Raw genomic sequence first — 18,825 nt, forward strand, 5'->3', positions numbered from 1 at the left:
AAGTTGTGATCAAATTGGAATTTGAGTAGGCAGAAAAAGAAATCATCATGATCATTCTTAATAAATAAAAAATCATAATGATGTGCCCACCATATTTAATGCTTTAGTTGATGTTTTGTTCATGTATGAGGTCACAAATAACAAACTATGAACTCATGTCAATTCCTGATGATTCATGAGATATTAAGGAATGAAGTAATACATAAATCATGGATTAATCTAGCATAAATTCATGATGATTCATGTACCCTTACCGTAAAGTGTTACCTTTTTTTTAACATTGTTAGAAATAGAATGTAAAGAATCAATTGTTTTTACGTTATACTAAAAATGCCTATGCTACCTGTCATCCTGATATACAGTATACTATACTATTAAAATGAAAGAAAATGGATCGGCTTGCACAGAGAAGATATCTTGATACATTCACTACATGCACTGCATAACAACAACATGAATCCACACTCACACACACCAGATTCCGATTTGGCATTAAAAGCAGCTTGGACAAGGTCAAAGCAGTGTAAAAATGCAAAGTCCTGTAAAATGAGCAGTCAGGTTGATTAGACACTGCTTAGACCGTAGCAGCAGAGGCCCATTCTGAGCAAGGCAGATGGCTCCTCATGTTCTGGATCGACTACAGAGGGATGTGTATGGAACGTCCTACTCTCTACAGTTTCCATGCCGATTCATGTATTGAAAAGTTGTCATGGAAATATATGGGTGGTTTTTAATTAATCATAACACTGAAGTGGAATTGATTATGGAACGTAATGTATGGATTTTGCTTCAGCTTTAATCCTACTGGTGTTATGAGAACTGATGCGTTAGTGTGTATAAAGGGAAGTGCATGTAAATGTGTATTTCTTGGTGTGTGTGTGTGTACAGTACGTGTGTGTGTGTGTGTGTGTGCGTGTGTGTGTGCTTGTTTGTACAGTATGCCTGTGTGTCTGTACTGTATATGGACATGTGTGTTGATGTATGTGTTTATTTGATTTTGTGTGTGTGTGTGTGTGTGTGTGTGTGTGGTGTGCGTGTGTGTGCTTGTTTGTATGTTTGTGTTTCTGTACTGTATATGGACATTTGTGTTGATGTATGTGTTTATTTGATTTTGTGTGTGTGTGTGTGTGTGTGTGTGCTTGTTTGTATGTTTGTGTTTCTGTACTGTATATGGACATTTGTGTTGATGTATGTGTTTATTTGATTTTGTGTGTGTGTGTGTGTGTGTGTGCGTGTGGTGTGTGTGTGCTTGTTTGTGTTTCTGTACTGTATATGGACATTTGTGTTGATGTATGTGTTTATTTGATTTTGTGTGTGTGTGTGTGTGCGTGTGTGTGTGCTTGTTTGTATGTTTGTGTTTCTGTACTGTATATGGACATTTGTGTTGATGTATGTGTTTATTTGATTTTATGTGTGTGTGCGTGTGTGTGCTTGTTTGTATGTTTGTGTTTCTGTACTGTATATGGACATTTGTGTTGATGTATGTATTTATTTCATTGTGTGTGTGTGTGTGTGTGTGCGTGTGCGTGTGCGCGTGTGTGCTTGTTTGTATGTTTGTGTTTCTGTACTGTATATGGACATTTGTGTTGATGTATGATTATTTTGATGTTTATTTGATTTTGTGTGTGTGTGTGTGTGTTCACGTGTTCACTTAGGTAACGCCATCGTCCCCAAGTACTACCACGTGCCAGCAGACTTTGTGGAGGCCGAACAAAAGAAGCACGGCAGCCAGAAGCGTTTCCCCAGCTGCACAGGCAAAGACGGCTTGCTCTTCCTCTGGGGCCAAGCCATGTACAACATCGCCAAACTACTGGGTCAGTCACATGGCATATGTCACTGCTGGTATACACACACACACACACACACACACACACACATACACACACACACACACAGTAAATATTCATACATTTTTCTGCTTCCTTACATATATATTTGTACACAAACAGACACACGCAGTTCAGTTCCTAGCCTACTCTACAAACCTACTCATGCACACACAGGCACGGTCATTCAACAAATGCTAATGCATGGGTCTGAATCTGTGAATGCATGGAACACCCCTTAAACTGATTTGAAAGAAATAATTCACATGCATCCTCCATATTCAAGCTATCTAGAGCACTACATTACATATGCCCTCCTTCCTCGTCCTTCCTATTAAAGGATGTAAACACAAGGTCAGTGTTGTAGAAGGATTTCTGACAAATTAGTCACGTAAATAATTTATCCAAATTATCTGAGCTGCTCATCCTACAGTACAGCTCGAAACCAGTGAAGAGGCCTTGATGTAAACATCACAGATCAAAGAGGATATTGTGGTAATGGGGGAGTTGCATGGCTCTTTCTGTTAGAGTAATTGCAAGTAATTGTGAGGCCTGTCATTCTCTAATCAAGGGGGCTTATGGGGAGGCGGGACTGCTCTGCTTGGCTCACGCATCAGTGTGTCCAATCCAGGGCCCCAGTGCATGAACATGTAGTTATCCCGTCACGTCACGGCAGATTTGCACGTTTGAGAAAGCTAACTGTGACGACGACGCACGGGGGATCCGGGTAGTGGCCGATGCCGGAATGTTCCGGATCCATGTTACGGCTGATGCTGTCTGTAACCATTGGGGGGTGGGAGGTGATTGGCGGATGCAAAGTGGTGATGGGGCAGAGGAAGTGCGGGGGTGGGGTGGGTAACATGCCTGTCTGCTTTCTTGCTCCCTCCTTTTCTCTCTCTATCCTTCTTTTGTTATTCTGCTCATTCTTCCCACTTCTTTTTTACACGTGTTTTCTATCTTACATTTTCTTCACTCCCCATCCTTTCCCCCTCTTTTCTTTCACCCCTCCACTTCCCCCTCTTCTCCTTTAATATGTTTATTTTTTTCTTCTCCTAACCTCTTGTGTCCTCCTTTCTCCTGTCATCCTCTCTTCCTCTCTCCTCCCTTGTTACCTCCACTGCTCCCTTCCTCCCCCTCTCCTGCCCTGTTTTCCTCACCCCTTGTGTTCTTACATCTCATCTCCTCTGCTATGTCTCCCTCTCTTACTCTCTCTCTCTCTCTTACTCTCTTGTTCATCCTCTCTCTCTGCAGTGGATGGCCTGATTAGCCCTAAAGACATCGACCCCATCCACCGCTACGTGCCGCGGCAGGACCAGAGGAACGTCAGCATGAGATACTCCAACCAGGTGCGTGACCCTCACCACACATGACCCACACCACCTTCACCTCTCTCTCTCTCTCTCTCTCTCTCTTTTCTCCCTCCCTCCCTCCCTCCCTCCCTCCTTCTCTCGCTCTCCTGCCCTCTCTTCCAATCTCCTCACCTGTCGGTCCATCCTCTCCTGCCACTCTTCATTTCGCTCTCCCGTTTCTGTCGTGTTCGCTCGACCTGACCCACATGTCCATGTATTAACCACTAGCTCCCGTGAATGGTGTTTTGCTACAGCCATATCTTCACCAGCAGACAGATTTAGGCCAGTAACCATGACGGACAGCAGGTTTGCTCTACATAGCACATGTTAGATCAGGTAACGTCCCCTGCTGATGCGTGCCTCATACAATACAGCATCAAAGTAGTATACAGTATACAAAGTAAAATACAGCACAGTACAGTACAGCACAGTACAGTGATGGTGAAGAAGGCACTGTGTCAGCTATATTAATTTATGTGCCAGTGGTGCCTCCTGCAGTAACACGTGCTAGTTTAGCACTCGAGCTACCATGTGCTTGTGGCGCCTCCCTCAGTTTTGCATGCTAGGTTAGCGCTAGCAGTAACATGTGCCAGTGTTGCCTCCTGCAGTGGCGCAAAGTTAGTGCTAGCATTAGCGCTTCATAAGGATGCTAATGGAAGCTGTACTGCATCAGAGGTGAGCCAGAGGGACGTCCCTGGGACCAGGGCCCAGAAATGGGTCTGCAAGGTGGTAGTTATGGAGCTGGGCTCAGGCCCCCGCCTACAGGCCTGGTTTATTCATGAGCCCAGGTCCTGGAGAGCAGACTCCGTCTCCAAACTGCACTGTACTCAGTCACAGTCACAGTACTTCTACTGACTGGAGTGGCCAGATCTGTGAGGTAGTTGCTCTCCACAAAGGGAATGGACTACACAAGTGAAGCGCCTCTTTTTTTGCCTCTGTTAGTATTGACAGCTTCTATGTCTTCTATGTGCTCCTGAATGTATATTACCTGTGTATGCCAGGTGGCCCAAAGCTAGTTGTTTGTACATGTACATGTACTGTATCCGTGTTTGTGCAGATAGTCTTTACTTGGTATTGCTATAGAACTGAGCAATTAGTCAAAGAGGTGTGAACCCTGACTGACCTCACTTTTCAATTCAGTTATGTTTCAAAGGGTAGCAATCGTAATACAATTAATTTAATCATTTAATCATATGGTAATACAATTCACAACACATCACACAAGCTTGTCCTTCATGTATTTTTTTATTTATATCTTTGGTTTGATCAGATCTGATCTTTTTACCTTAATCTTTTTTTTTTCTAATTTTACTTTTTTTATGAAATGATTGTTTTAAATAAATAAAGACCCCCATTACATAAAATCTGCTGCCTTTATCACAAATTACCCAGCAGTAGGCCTGTCAAGTATTTTGTAGCCTACTGGAATACAGCTTCCATCCGCCTTATTCATGAAACCGGAAATCCATCAGTTTCTCCTCTTCTGTCCACTCTGTTTACATTATAACTTAGTGCAGTCTCAGTAGGCTAACCAGAACATGCTTCAACTTATATTTCAGTGTTTCCCACAGAATTAAACTTTATTTGTGGTGGTAGGTTTGCAGAATTAACCTGAATGCAACAGTTTTTAACAAATTAGCGCAGCGTGGTTATGATGCTAACTAGATTTAAGCACAAATTAGTACAACCTGGAAAATCATTGTGTGGTGGTAAATGTTGATATTGTGGTGGGCCGCCACAGATAAGTCAATGTATGGGAAACACTGTATTTCTTTCAAAATGTTGACAATTCTGCACTCAATATGGATATTCTACAGTATACAAAATTATGACTGACAGAAAAATGTCAAAGTTTGCTTTTTCATGGATTAGGATATGTCACGCACTGTCTACCGCCAGATTAATATAAACACAAAGGGCTACTCACAAGAGAGAGAGAGAGCTCTGTAACAGTATTTGTAACAAACTTTGGGTCGAGTAAGTCCATTTGCTGTGGGATACTGTAGCTGCCCACTGTTCTAGAGGGCAGCTGTGATGCAGTGCCAGGTCACTGCCTAATGTGCACTAATGCAACCCCAGCCTGTCTCCCAGCCTCTACATCACAGCCCCACTGCTTTCAGGCTCCTGTGTGTGTGTAAGAGAGAGAGAGCGTCTGTAAGCCTTTGTGAAATTGTTGATATGTTTGTGTCTGTGTTCATTTGTGGTTTTGTAAAGCACATAGTGTGTGTCTGTGTCTGTGTGTGTGTTTGTGTGTGTGTGTCTGTCTGTCTGTCTGTAAAAGGGACACTGAGAAGACAACTAACTACTATAAATGACAGCAATAATGTTAATAAAAACATTTTCACACACACACACACACACACATATGTGTCCTCCCCTTGTTCCTGCTCGGTGTATGTGGATTTGCCAGGGACTGACAAGGTGTGTTTGTGTGGGTGTGCATCAGCTCATCTGTTGCTCTGCATATGAAGTACATGTCCACATGTTTGTGGTCATGTGTCTGTGTGGGTGTGCAGTTTGCATGTCATTCCTCTCCCAGTATGTCAGTGGATTTGTCCATGTCCTGTATGCATGCGTCGATGTAGAGTGTGGACGTGTTCTGTAAGCAATGTTATGTTAACTTTGCTCACACGTTTTGCATTTTGTTGATGGACACACTAGTGTTCCATAAGTATTTGGGAGTGCCTTGGCGTATGTTTACATTACATTCCATGTTTAGTGTGTTTTGCCTACAGTATGTGCTGGTGTGCTTAGCTCAGGCCTTTATGTTCTATCCATCTGCTACTACTGCCACTACAATCTACACTCTCTCTCTCTCACTCTCTCACTCACTCACTACTCCACTACAATCTACACTCTGTGTGTGTGTGTGTGTGTGTGTGTGTGTGTGTGTGTGTGTTCCTGTTCTGTCCTCCTCTGTCCTTCATTAGAGCAGTACCCCCCCCCCCTCCCGCGCCCCGACCCGACCCCCATGATGTACAAGGAGCAGCAAATGCAGAAAAGCATCTTTATTTAGCCAATGCACCGTCTCTCTCCTGTCTATTAGTATTGCACATCTATCTCTCAGTGTATGAAAAATAGCATGTCTCTTTTTTTGTTGTTCCTTTTTTCTTCAGCTTCTTCTCTCTCTCGCTCCCATTCTCCTTATATTTTCTCTCTCTCCCTCTCTCTTTGTCTTAACTTATCCTTAACATAACATATCTCTATCTATCCTTCCTTTTTCTGTCTATCTCACCCACACATACACACATGCCCACTCATAGTGGCATAGTAACCCCCCACCCCCCTTGTCTGAATGGTTCAGGCCCACAGTGTAGAGCCTTCAGAGGGTGTGATTGAACTGAGTATCTTCACCAGCCCACTCCACATTACCTTATTCACATGAAGAAGCACGACAAGTTTATTTATAGAGCACATTTCATACATCAGGCAATTCAATGTGCTGTAAAACAAAAGCAAAGAATTACAAATAATAGTAAATAAAAGTAGTTAAAAAAATAGAATAAAAATCGTAACAATCGGAAGGCACAGAAGGGAAGAGATGCAGTGACTTGCTCTATTTCGTTTGGTCTTTCCCCGTTTAGTTCAGTTTACATTTTTTGCGCATGCACAAGTAAAGATGCTATTTTGGATCTGCTTGGTCTTTAAGCCCTTTGAGCTGTCTTAATGCACTGAATTAGAGTCAAAGTGAACCAGTGTTCAAATGCTCCTATATTTCACTACTGTGCGTGCTGTGTTTGTGTGCGTGTTTGTGTGTTTGCAAGTTCATTTATATGTTGTATGAGGATGACATTTTAGGAGGTTACCTGAAAATGTGGGTGGCACTTCACCCTTCCACATGCAATAGTGTGCAATAACTGTGTGTGTGTGTGTGTGTGTGTGTGTGTGTGTGTGTGTGTGTGTGTGTGTGTGTGTGTGTGTGTTTGTGTGTATAGGCTTTTGCTTTCAGCTCTGTGTGTGTTTGTATCTTTGTGTGTCTGTGTGTGACAGAGAGAGAGAGAAACGGAGAGAGAGAGGAGCCGATAGGAAGCTGGATAGGCAGGAGGAAAGTGGCTTTCTACATCTGAGCCTAATCGTCTGACTCAGATCAAATACACCCAGGGGACATCAACACACACACACACACACACACACACACACACACACACACACACACACACACACACACAAACACAAACACAAACACACACCACACTCACAAATAAACACACGCACACACATAGAAGAAAAGCAAGAGACTCACACATCACCCTTGCATATAAGTAAGCAAGCACATTTCCATGTAGTAGCAAATCATTCAGCATATGTCCTCCAACGCATAGTTGCACAAAAACACATGGAACAGATTACATAACACAAAAATACAATAAAAGATTGCAAACATAAGGTTAACCATAAATGGCAACATGAATATATTACATGAGAGGAATTGGAACCATTGGAGCTGTGTGTACAGTAGCACAGTGAATATTAATTTCAGTCCCTAATTGGCTAAACATATAGACCTCTGTGACTATCTATAATGTTGGATTGTATTAAATGGCTATGCATTGTATAAGTTCAATGCAGTGAGATAACATTGGCACCGCTAATTGTGTTGATTGCATATGTTCTGTTGCACTGTTTTCTAGGTGCTTAAATTTAAATGTAAATTTAAATGATTGCTATTAATTAAAACAAAGAAAGCAGACTGGAGCGCACTGATTCAACTTGCAGTATTGTGACGAAGAGACAATGGTGTCGAAATGTTAATCATTTTTGTTTGCACTAAGTAAATACTGCAAGTTGAATCAGTGTGCTCGGCTTTCTTTGTTTTAATAGTCAACCACCCTACTGCTGTGAAGTACCTGATTGTGCAGCATCAATTGGATAGCACATGGAGTGTCCCACTTTTTTATGATTGCTCTTGGAAACGACTGTATATGAGGCAGACTTTTTAAAGTGTGCTTCAGCATAATTTTCTCATTCAGTAAAACATAGGTGATATTCATGTGCCCAGTCCAATGGGCATTTACTATATAATAAAAAAAAATAGTAGGAGACTATCATTCTCTCCTTTACTCATGTAAAGTACTGTAGTATTCCTTTCATGAGAGAACTGTCAGTATTTTGTGTAATTTGCTTGTGGGTGCATGTGATCCCAGCGTGTTCACATCTTCATCCAGACCGCAGCCCTTGTAGGTCACGCCTGATGCTTTTCCGATCGACAGCCAGGCGTGTGCCCCGAGGGGGCACGCGCAGCAACAATGCCTGCCCAATTCAGCAATTTAAGGTCAAGCCCCATTGATTTCGGATCAACAACGGTTTCGGTGCTTGCAGGTTGACTGCAGGTTTGGGCCCTGAATGGAGTAGTCATCGATCCAGGATGTTTAAGCCAGCAGGCTCAAAGAAACATTTTGTTGATGGTTGTTTTAATTTGATTACTTAATGCTTTTAGGCGGTTGGATTAGTACACGTGAAGCTCAAACATGGTGTGGGGGGTGGTGTAAGATGCATTAAAACAACCAAACTGAAGTCAGCCAAAGATGATGGTGTGTGATCACAGCATATTTAGTGATATTTTGATGATCAGTGTGTGTGTGTGTGTGTGTGTGTCTGCATGTCTGCGTGTCTGTGTGTGATGCACATGTGTGCTTGCGTACCTGTATATGTGTGTGCGCTTGTGCATGTGTGTGTTTATGCACTACTTTCTAAAGATATATAATTCAGCTTTCCAGGGTGTGTGTGCTTGGTTGTGTGTCTGTGTGTGTCTGTGTGTGTTGGTATGCTTGTTTTCCAGCTCATCACAAGTCTCTCATTGCCAAGTCCCTCTCATCCGTAAAAGTACATCCATTAACACCCCCATCCTGTTGACCAGCCCGGTGCCGCTGCCCAGTCCTGCCTGTAGTATAGTGCTGGCAGCCAGTGCCCAGACCCAGGGCCGCCCCTTAGGCTTCAGTCTCTGATAGTCTCTCACTGTGTATGGACACCGTATACAGACATTACAGAAGGCCGTTTGGCCAGAGCAGAGGTGTGTGTTGAAACAGGGAGTGTAATTATGTGCCACTTATTCCACTGCTTGGTTGAATTTCCCATTGTCCTACGTAATTTAGAACGACCATTAACCGTATGTTATTTGCACACCTATGAAGTAGATCCATTTTTTTGGCCGTATCACACTTGTATCTTAATTCGCCAAACTCGTTGTGAAGTTTAAATTAACCGTCACGTTGCATCCGAGCTGTAAAATGCAGACGTTCAGAACATAGCAACATTGTTGCATATGACGGAGGTGGCTTTTAGCTAGATGAATGACAGCAGGCTAAGTAAAATAGTGATGTTTCAAAGCTAAAGTTAATCAGAATCTTGGGATACGCCCGCTTGACAACGGGAGAGATAGAACTAACGACTGGCCTTTGGCCGTAGCAACCATCCATTTAGAACTAGTAACGGCAGTTTGTCCTGCAAGTTGAGAAATTAGTTGATATGTTTCGAAAGAAAGTAGTTCTACAAACAAGGCAGTTTTAGCGATTAAAACGTTTAAATTGTAACAGGAAATGAACACAACGCAAGTGGAATAAGCGGGATAATGGACACCACGGTGGTCTGTTCACAGAAATGAATGCACTTACGAGGTTTACGAGGTTCCACTTCGCGTCGGGGCCGTTGCATTAACACACCACCGTATCGTCCATTATCCCTTACTTAGAACAGACTAAGCACAGCTTAGCACCATCGTACTGCCATGCAGCACCACTGTATTACAATTGTACTGTACGTCAAAACAAATATAAGAGTATACTGTAGGCTAAGTATAAGTATATATACTCTTTTGATCCCGTGAGAGAAATTTGGTCTCTGCATTTATCCTAATCCATGAATTAGTGAAACACACAGCACACAGTGAACACACAGTGAGGTGAAGCACACACTAACCCGGAGCAGTGAGCTGCCTGCTACAGCGGCGCTCGGGGAGCAGTGAGGGGTTAGGTCCATTGCTCATGGGCACTTCAGCCGTGGATATGGGCATGGGAGAGCAATGCTCAACCACTTCCCCTACTCACATTTTTCCTACTGGTCGGGGATCGAACCGACAACCCTTCGGTTACAAGCCCGATGCCCTAACCAGTAGGCTACGGCTGCCCCAACAAAGCTGCAATTGCTGAATGCTGTTCAGGGGCCAGTGGTTGCACCACAGTAGTTTTGGTGATGAATAGACAAGGTCTGTCTTTTACATCTGATGTTTTTTTACATTTCCACTTCTGTTGTGCTATTGCTCAGATGTGGCCTCCATGTTTTGGAGGCTCACTGAGGCTTACCTGTAAGTCAGTAGCAAGACCATTTCCTGTTAAATTGTAGGCCTTTAAAATGAGTGATTCTTAGGTTACCATAATTTCCTGCCTATTAACTGAGGTTTATACAGTACATTGATTTTGCAAAATGTCTTCAGCTGTGAGGTTAATACACTTGTGGATTAAAGCACAGTTACTTGGCTCTTGGGCACCTTGTGGGCACTCAACCCACAACTGAGTGGTTAAATACATGCCATGGATATCCTTGACGGCGGTAAGCACTTGAGATGTTTTTTGTTTTTTTGTTGACAGAATATAGTAGTATTTAATAAACTGCAGTTGATACAGTATTAAACCAGTAAAAAAATGTTTTCCACTGCTATGTTGATTATACACCATGCATCTAATGAGCGAAAATGAATGTAATACAGATGTGTAAACAATGTGTACTAAATATAGAGTTGACTGACCCCTCCAAAAATACGCTTTGGCTGTTAGGACAAATCAGCAGCGAGTGCTCGTTGAGACCATCTGGTAACAACTGTGGCTTGTTGTCCTGGCTGTCGGTGTGGTGGCCTTTATGGAGCCTGATGGCAGGTTCACTGGCGTGTCACAGGGGCCTCTGCTCTACATGCAGGCAAGAAGGCTGGCCGGCCGTGTGGCGCTAGCGCTAGTGTTACGCAAGCAGGCAGCCATTAGGGAGGCTCTGTGCTAACAGCAGGGGACTGTCTCTGTCAGTGCACGCCCTGATGGAGCCTGTCCCCATTTAAATACAAACACACACACACACACACACACACTCACAAACAGTCACTCACACTCACAAACAGAGTCACTGACATGCCATCACATACAGTACACACAGTGGCATGCAATCTTGCACTCTTTCACACACACATACACACACACACATACACATACAAACACACACACACACATAGCACACAAACACAAAGACATGCAATGCATTACACACAGATGCACACATACACACACATCATATGGCTCAGGCACCCCCACACACACACGCGCACACACTTACACTCGCTCCACTGAGTTCAATCCCCCGTTTAATGTGAAATTGAAGCCTGTTTCATTAGTCAGTGGAGCAGAAGCATGGCATGACGGTGATCAGTTTGGCAAGAAAAGAAGAGCTTGTTGTTGCCAAGCCTTTTAACAAACACACACATGCACACACACCAACAGACACACTGACAAACACACAGACACAAATACACACAGTTTCCAGCAGAACAAACAATAGAACAGTCAGGAAGTGACATCAATTATTCACCCCCTGACACACACACACACACACACACACATCGCACACACACACACAAACATGTCATTTTCCTTTTCCCTCATACACACATAGCGTTAACCTGTATAGCCCAGGTTTGATTGTTGCAGAATTGGCTTTGACGTGGTTATAAAGTGTGTGTGTGTGTGTGTGTGTGTGTGTGTGTGTGTGTGTGTGTGTGTGTGTGTGTGTGTGTGTGTGTGTGTGTGTGTGTGTGTGTGTGTGCGTGTGTGTGTGTGCGCCTCTCAAAGCTCTGTCCTGCAGGGCAGTCCTCAGCCCCAGGTATAATCAGGTGGTCACATCTCAGTCTTGTCTGCTGAGCGGAGCCTACCCTCAGTGGGAATTATATCACTCTCTCCACCTCTGGCACATGCATACCGCATACGCCTCACCTTAATATCCATCGATTTTCTCTCTCTTTCTATTCCTCTCTCTCTCTCTCTCTCTCTCTCTCTATCTCTATCTCTTTCACTCTTGTCTTTTTTTCTGTAACACTCTTTTTTTCCCTTCTGTCTTGCCTTGTCGTGGAGATTGCTGGCTAAATCTAATACATCAGAGAGGAAGCCTATCAAATTCATACAGGGGCTACTTTTTTGGTATACAAACACACACTCACATACTTACACACACACACACACACACACACACACACACACACACACACACACACACTACATACGTATATGCACACATATACCACACACATACATGTACAAAAATGTAATTCATGCCTTTTTTTAACATTTCTGTACGGATATTGCTCTCATGCTCACACTGTTGCACAGGGAGCGAATACCCCAGGTCTCTAATCTGGAATCAGGTTTAGGAAGTCAGCACTTTTTTTCATGTTACCTGGGGATGGAGAAAAATTGAAGAGGAGAAACTTGTTTTTCATCTCTCTCTCCCCCCCACCACTGCCACCTCTCGCTCTTCTGTGCTGTTTGATTTGGCTTACGGGACGCTTTATCAAATAAAAGCCAGAGCTGCTGAAAGATAAAACTTTTGAGCCCTGAAAAGAAGAAAAGGTTTTTCTTCTCCCCTTGCAAATGCGAGAGGAGACTGGTGCTGGCGGCGAGCTGGCAGCAGAGCTTAACATTTAGAGGAATCTCGCCGGATTGTGTTTCGGCGACAGCCACTTTCTAAAGCCCAGACGCTTTAAAGAACATTAGACATATTTTAAAGCACTACCCCCCCCCACACACACACACACACACACACACACACACACACACACACACACACACACATCCCTGGCTTCCATCTGATAGGATTCCCTCACATAGCGAAGGGCTTCACAGTGACAGCCTGTGATGAACTTCCATCAGTGTGACATAAGAAAGGGAGATGGAGATGAGGGGAGGGGGAAGGGAGGGGGAAAGGAGGGAGGGAAGGAGAGAAAATGTAAGTGAGAGAGAGAAAGGGAGAGTTGGAAGAGATGGGCACAGTATGAGACAGTGCCTGTCACAGCAACCTCACTGCATTTTGGAAGGACTTTCATTCTTTTTATGGGTGTTAATAGAAAGGTAGATTGCCCTCACACACTCTACCATACACACACATACAGTACACACACATACATACAGAGAGAGAGAGAGAGCCTACATGTGCTTACAGTGTCAGCTATCACATATTTCATGACACATTTAACAGATGTGTTTGCAACAGACCCACACTGCAACTCAAGAGGCGTGTTATACATCATTGTGTGAGAAAGATGGAGAGAGAAAAAGATGGACAGAGAGAAGACAGTGCACATATGAAAGAGGGGGAGATTTCCCCATCTGCTGGGATTTCTGAAAAAAAAGCTGCAGAAGTGGACGCAGTCCTCTGTGCTGGGAGGTCTTTCTGACAGTACACGCCACATCAAGACGTGTTCTCAGAATGATGTAGGGTGTTCTCAGAACCATTCTGAGAATTCCTCCCTTTGTTGGTATCTATTGGCAGAACATAATTGTCCTTCTTGTCAGTTATCTTCATTCTTTTTTCAAGGTGTAGTTGCCCACTCATCTTCTTTCCTCCAGATGAAAAGGACACATTGTATGCTGGTGCTGTGATAGTGTGTGTGTTTGTGTGAGTGTGTGCATAATCCTCATCACTACAACCAGACACTTTTTTGTTTGTTTGTTTTGTTTTTTTATTATTATTATTATTATTTCTCTGCACTCCACTCTCTCCTAAAACACAAATTGCATACAGAGAGCAGGAGAATTGACATTTCGCCACATATATAAAAATGGACCTTGACTTGTATCCCAAAGTGTGTGTACTCCACCTTTCCCCAAGTTTCCTTCTTGTTGTCTCTTCAGCGGTGGGATGGGTGAAGGAGAGAATATTTATCCTAATCTGTCAGACATGTGATGACAGGCGTAGCTTTTCTGCTGTGAGGTTTGGTGTGTGTAGGTGTGTATGTGTGTATGTGTGTATGTGTGTATGTGTGTGTGTGTGTGTGTGTGAGAGAGAGAGAGAGAGAGAGAGGAAGTAATATTCAGTATTGTTTTGAAGGCTGGGGCCCTTGGTGTGCACACCAGAGTGCTATTAGAGAGGAGAGGTACAGCCATTAGACATTAGAGCAGAGACAACACATAAGGACCCTGCCAGCGCTCAGAGCATGACATCCACCACTGCCCAGATCTGCTCCTTGAGACTCATCCTGTGTTTGTGTGTCTGTGGGTGTAATATTGAGAGCCTTGATTCTGTATGTATTTGTGTGTGTTTGTTTGTGTGTAGTGTGTATTAGTATTTGTGTGAGAATTTTGTGTGTGTGTGTGTGTGTGTGTGTGTGTGTACATGTTTGTGTATGGTATCATCACAGCTCGGTGCCTACTGTCCTTGTGCTGAGTCTGTTGACACATGTTTGTAAATCCACACAGATGACTGGCCATCAGCTGGTGTTTCTGTGTGGCTTCCATCAGTATGTATACACATGCATGTGAACATATGGAGCACAGGAGTCAGATTAACCCGCAGCTGCTGAGTGGGATGGAATCATCTGTGTCCATCAATGCAGTCTGCTTGTCTTTTGGTGTGTGTGTGTGTGTGTGTGTGTGTGTGTGTGTGTGTGTGTGTGTGTGTGTGTGTGTGTGTGTGTGTGTGTGTGTGTGTGTGTGTGTGTGTGTGTGTGTGTGCACGCGTGTGCACGCACACGTGCCAGTATGCTTTCTGTATGTGTGTCTGCTTGTGCATGAGCTGTGTGTGTGTCTGTGTGTGCGTGTGTGTGTGTGTGTGTGAGTTTTTCCTCCACCACTCCCCTCGTCATCAGAAACCTTGTGTTTCCCTTTCTCTCTCCCGTCCACCGCCGACACAAAATGGTGGTGAGGAAGAGCAGATTAGAGGGAAATGATCTGATTTCTAAGCCCATCCGGTCTTGCTGTTTCCTCCTCACGCTGTTTAATTGTGTGTCAGGTTGTTGTTTCTATTCCTGCTCCTGTCTTTTTCTGCTGATCTGTTTTTCTGGAGATGCGTGTTAATTAGACTGATTTCTCAGCATGGTTTGGAGGATTCTGTCTCCAATTAGTCAGGAGTGCAGGCAGGTTCTCTCAGATTTCCTCTTGCTGGTTCTCACATCTTTACTGCCATTCAATCAATGCTGTTTGTTCATTCCAGTCATTTTCTCTTTTTTTTGCTAAGGTGGAAATGGAGTTTATGTCATTACATTAAATGTATATTGTATTCTGTGTATATTGTATTCTGTGTATATTGTATTCTGTGTGTTGTTGTTGTTGTTGTTGTTGTTGTTGTTGTTGTTGTTGTAGAGTAGTTGCTGTTGGCCAGCCCTGTTGTTCTGCATTTAGTTCCCCTGTTAACAGTGTCATGGCCTCTCAGGGATTAGTGTGTGTCTGTTCCCCACACAACTCCTGTCCTATTTCTCAGGCAGACACCATCGTGCTGTCTGACTCTGTCTACCTAATATCTCTCTCTCTCTCTCTCTCTCTCTCTCTCTCTCTCTCTCTCTCACACCCCTCTTGTACTCATGTGTGATCGTCTCCTCTCCTCTCCTATATTTTACCTTTTTCTAAGTTCTTTTGTCTTCCTGTGCCTCATTTCTTTTCTCTCATTTCCCTCAATGTCCTCTCAACTCTCCCTCTTTTTACGCTCTGTTCCTTCTCTTCATTTCCCTTCTCTCCATTTCTCTCTTCTTTGTTCTCCCACTTCTCCCTTCTCTTCTCTCAATCTTTCCACCTCAACTCTCCTCTGCTGTTCTTCACCCCCTTCTTTCTCTCTCTCTCCCTTTCTTTTCATTTCTTTCCCATCTCTCTCCCTCTCCTCTTCTCTCCTTCTGGTCATGCCCCTTCTCTCCCTTTCTTTCTCTTCCTCTCTTCATCCATTCTCTCCTTTTCTCTCCCCTCCCCTCTCCATCTCTCCCACTCCCCTTTTTTCTCTTCTCCTCTCTCCATCTCTCCCTCTCTCTTCTCTTAACGCTCCTGATTAATTTGGGCTTTAAACCTCCTGTGAGGGAATATTGCCTATGTGCCCCTCCTCTCCTCCTCACCTTCTCTCCCTCATCATACCATCTCTTTCTCTCTCTACCCCTCCATTGTCATTCTCACTCTCACTCTATCTCTCATGGTTTCTTGGCCTGTATGTGTTAATGGGCATTAGTGGAGATAATTACTCCCTTGCCCTGAGAAGTCAGTTAGACAGTTAATAAATGTGTGTGTGTATGTATGTGTCTTTTGCAGGGCCCTATTGAGAATGATGTGGTCATACATGTTTCCCTGATTGCTGAAAGTCAAAGGTATGTATTTATAATTTAATTGTGTGTGTGTGTGTGTGTGTGTGTGTGTGAGAGTGTGTGTGAGAGAGAGAGAGAGAGAGTTTATACGTGTGTGAGAGAGAAAGTGTGAGAGAGAGAGAGAGTTTATATGTGTGTGTGTAAGGGACTTTGCTCTTGTATGACATTGCCCCCTCTGTCCTGCTAGACGCCTGACCCTGTTCGGTGCTCTGTGTTGTCCTCCATATCGTGTGGATGTCCGATAGATTGGATTGCCATGGCCTCAAATAGATTTTTTATCTCTGTAATAGAGGTCATGTCATATCTATACTCAGCCCATGACCACACTTGGTCTAATGGCATGTGAGTGTGTGTGTGTGTGTGTGTGTGTGTGTGTGTGTGTGTGTGTGTGTGTGTGTGTGTGTGTGTGTGTGTGTGTGTGTGTGTGTGTGTTTGAGAGAGAGAGAGAGATAGAAAGACAGAGAGAGAGAGAGAGATAGATAGAAAGACAGAGAGAGAGATAGAAAGACAGAGAGACATCCTCTCTCCCTCCTGTGGCTTCTCATTGGCTTGTCCATTCTGACTCCACCCCCTTACCCTCATCCTCCCATACATGTGCTGTTATTATTCATGTCCTCAAGACAAGGAGAAAGGTCAAGAGGTCATGCGTCCACAGACACTCAGCTCCATGGTATCCCCTTTCTTTCCCCTCCTTCCTGACTAACACTGCCATGGCCACCTACCCCCACACTGCCCCCCAGCTCACCTTCCACCCACTAGCCCCAACACCCCATCCTCCTGCTCCTCCTCACTTCAAAACAGGCTTGGATCAGCCAGCTCTTCATCCTGCTAGTGCTCTGCATAATAAAGGCCTCCTGTCCTTGGCCTTGGCAGAGCTTCCTCCGAGTCTCGGGTGTCTCTTGTCATGCTGCTGTGATCTGGCTCCAGAGTGGAGGGAGAGGCACCAAGGTCTCATGTTCATTTCCAGTGAATAACTTCAGAGTCCACTGACTGTGGTCTTTGTTGCTGTAGATGAAAAGTGTTGCACACTGCCCAAATAAACTCCAGCAAACTCCAACAAACACCAACAGTTGGGTCAGTGTGCACCAACAGTTGGGTCAGTGTGCACCAATAGTTGGGTCAGTGTGCACCAACAGGTGGGTCAGTGTGCCCCATCCTTCCGTATTTGTTGGTGTTTGTTGGATGGAGTTGTTAGAGTTTGACATTTACAATTTGACGTTTTCAAATACTACTAGGGCATGGAATGTTGGGGTCAGTTGGTGTTGGGGCAGTTTCCAAGCACTTTAAAATACACATGTAGATATGTAAATCCACTTTGACATAACCTCCTCTTTTCTTTTAGGCATGCCTCTATAGTTAGCTATGTTTATTGATCTAATATATTGTATATGCTTTATTCTGCCCTTTTAAGAGAGGCTAATCTTTTTTAGGTATTTTTTCTGGTCTTGTCCCTGTTCTTTTAGAGGCCTTGCCTTTGTTTCTGTTAGCATGGGGTTACAAGGTCTCTGTTCTGTGTAAATGTTAGAAGTTTTATGACAAATGGCATTATTACTCACCACCACAGTAAGATGACATTGAAATTAAAGTCGTAATTGGATAACCCAGCTGGCTTTTCAGTCCAGGTGAATGTAATAGAAATGAGATAAGACATTGATTTGACATTGATTGAACTGGCCTTTTAAAAACTCTTTCAAATTCAAACATAAGACATCATGAAACAGTGCTTTGGTTAACTAAAAGGCCCTTTGGAAATCGTTTATCTTTTGCTCTTTTCACTGAACACTGGAAATCACAAATTACCAAGTCAGAAAAGGGGGATGGTGGATCAGTATCCTATTGAGCAACCCTTAAAGAAAGTATATATTGCAACATACTCTATGCCCTATGTCCTTATATAGGAGGAGAACCTTTTTCTTTAAAATGGTTATTTGCTATTTCTATAAAAACCCCAAGAACCCTTATTTTTAAGAGTGTACCTTATCTTAATTTGTATATTAGAAGTTATGCATGAGTTAACAAATGAGTTTTTTCTAAAATATTATATTTATATTTTTATGCACAATCCTGTACAGAGCTGTTTTGTCACACACAACATTTCACCACCATTGTTTTTATGTAACTGTGCTTGTGACAAATAAAGTCATCTGATCAAGTGTGCAAACGTTTCCGAAATGTGTGTGTTTGCAGACTCCAGGTGTTCCTGAACACCTACGGCATCCAGACACAGACCCCACAACAGGTGGAGCCCATCCAGATCTGGCCCCAAAGAGAGCTGGTCAAGGTATAACACACCTCTGCAGTCTGACACACACACCGAACATATACACACACCTATGCACAAAGC

At 43.5% G+C, this 18,825-nt stretch overlaps 1 protein-coding gene across 4 annotated transcripts in view; it reads left to right on the plus strand.

The window, feature by feature from the left end:
- The window catches only part of phkb (phosphorylase kinase, beta), a 76,308-nt gene that overhangs the window by 36,795 nt on the left and 20,688 nt on the right, over positions 1–18,825 (plus strand). For all 4 annotated transcript variants that reach the window (XM_048262478.1, XM_048262477.1, XM_048262476.1 and 1 more), the window contains 4 exons: positions 1,656–1,814; positions 3,078–3,172; positions 16,429–16,484; positions 18,669–18,762. In XM_048262478.1, coding sequence (XP_048118435.1) covers positions 1,656–1,814; positions 3,078–3,172; positions 16,429–16,484; positions 18,669–18,762 — 404 coding nt within the window. The remainder of the gene's footprint in view (positions 1–1,655; positions 1,815–3,077; positions 3,173–16,428; positions 16,485–18,668; positions 18,763–18,825) is intronic.

This window comes from Alosa alosa, chromosome 14, assembly GCF_017589495.1.
Source record: "Alosa alosa isolate M-15738 ecotype Scorff River chromosome 14, AALO_Geno_1.1, whole genome shotgun sequence".
NCBI lineage: Eukaryota > Metazoa > Chordata > Actinopteri > Clupeiformes > Clupeidae > Alosa > Alosa alosa.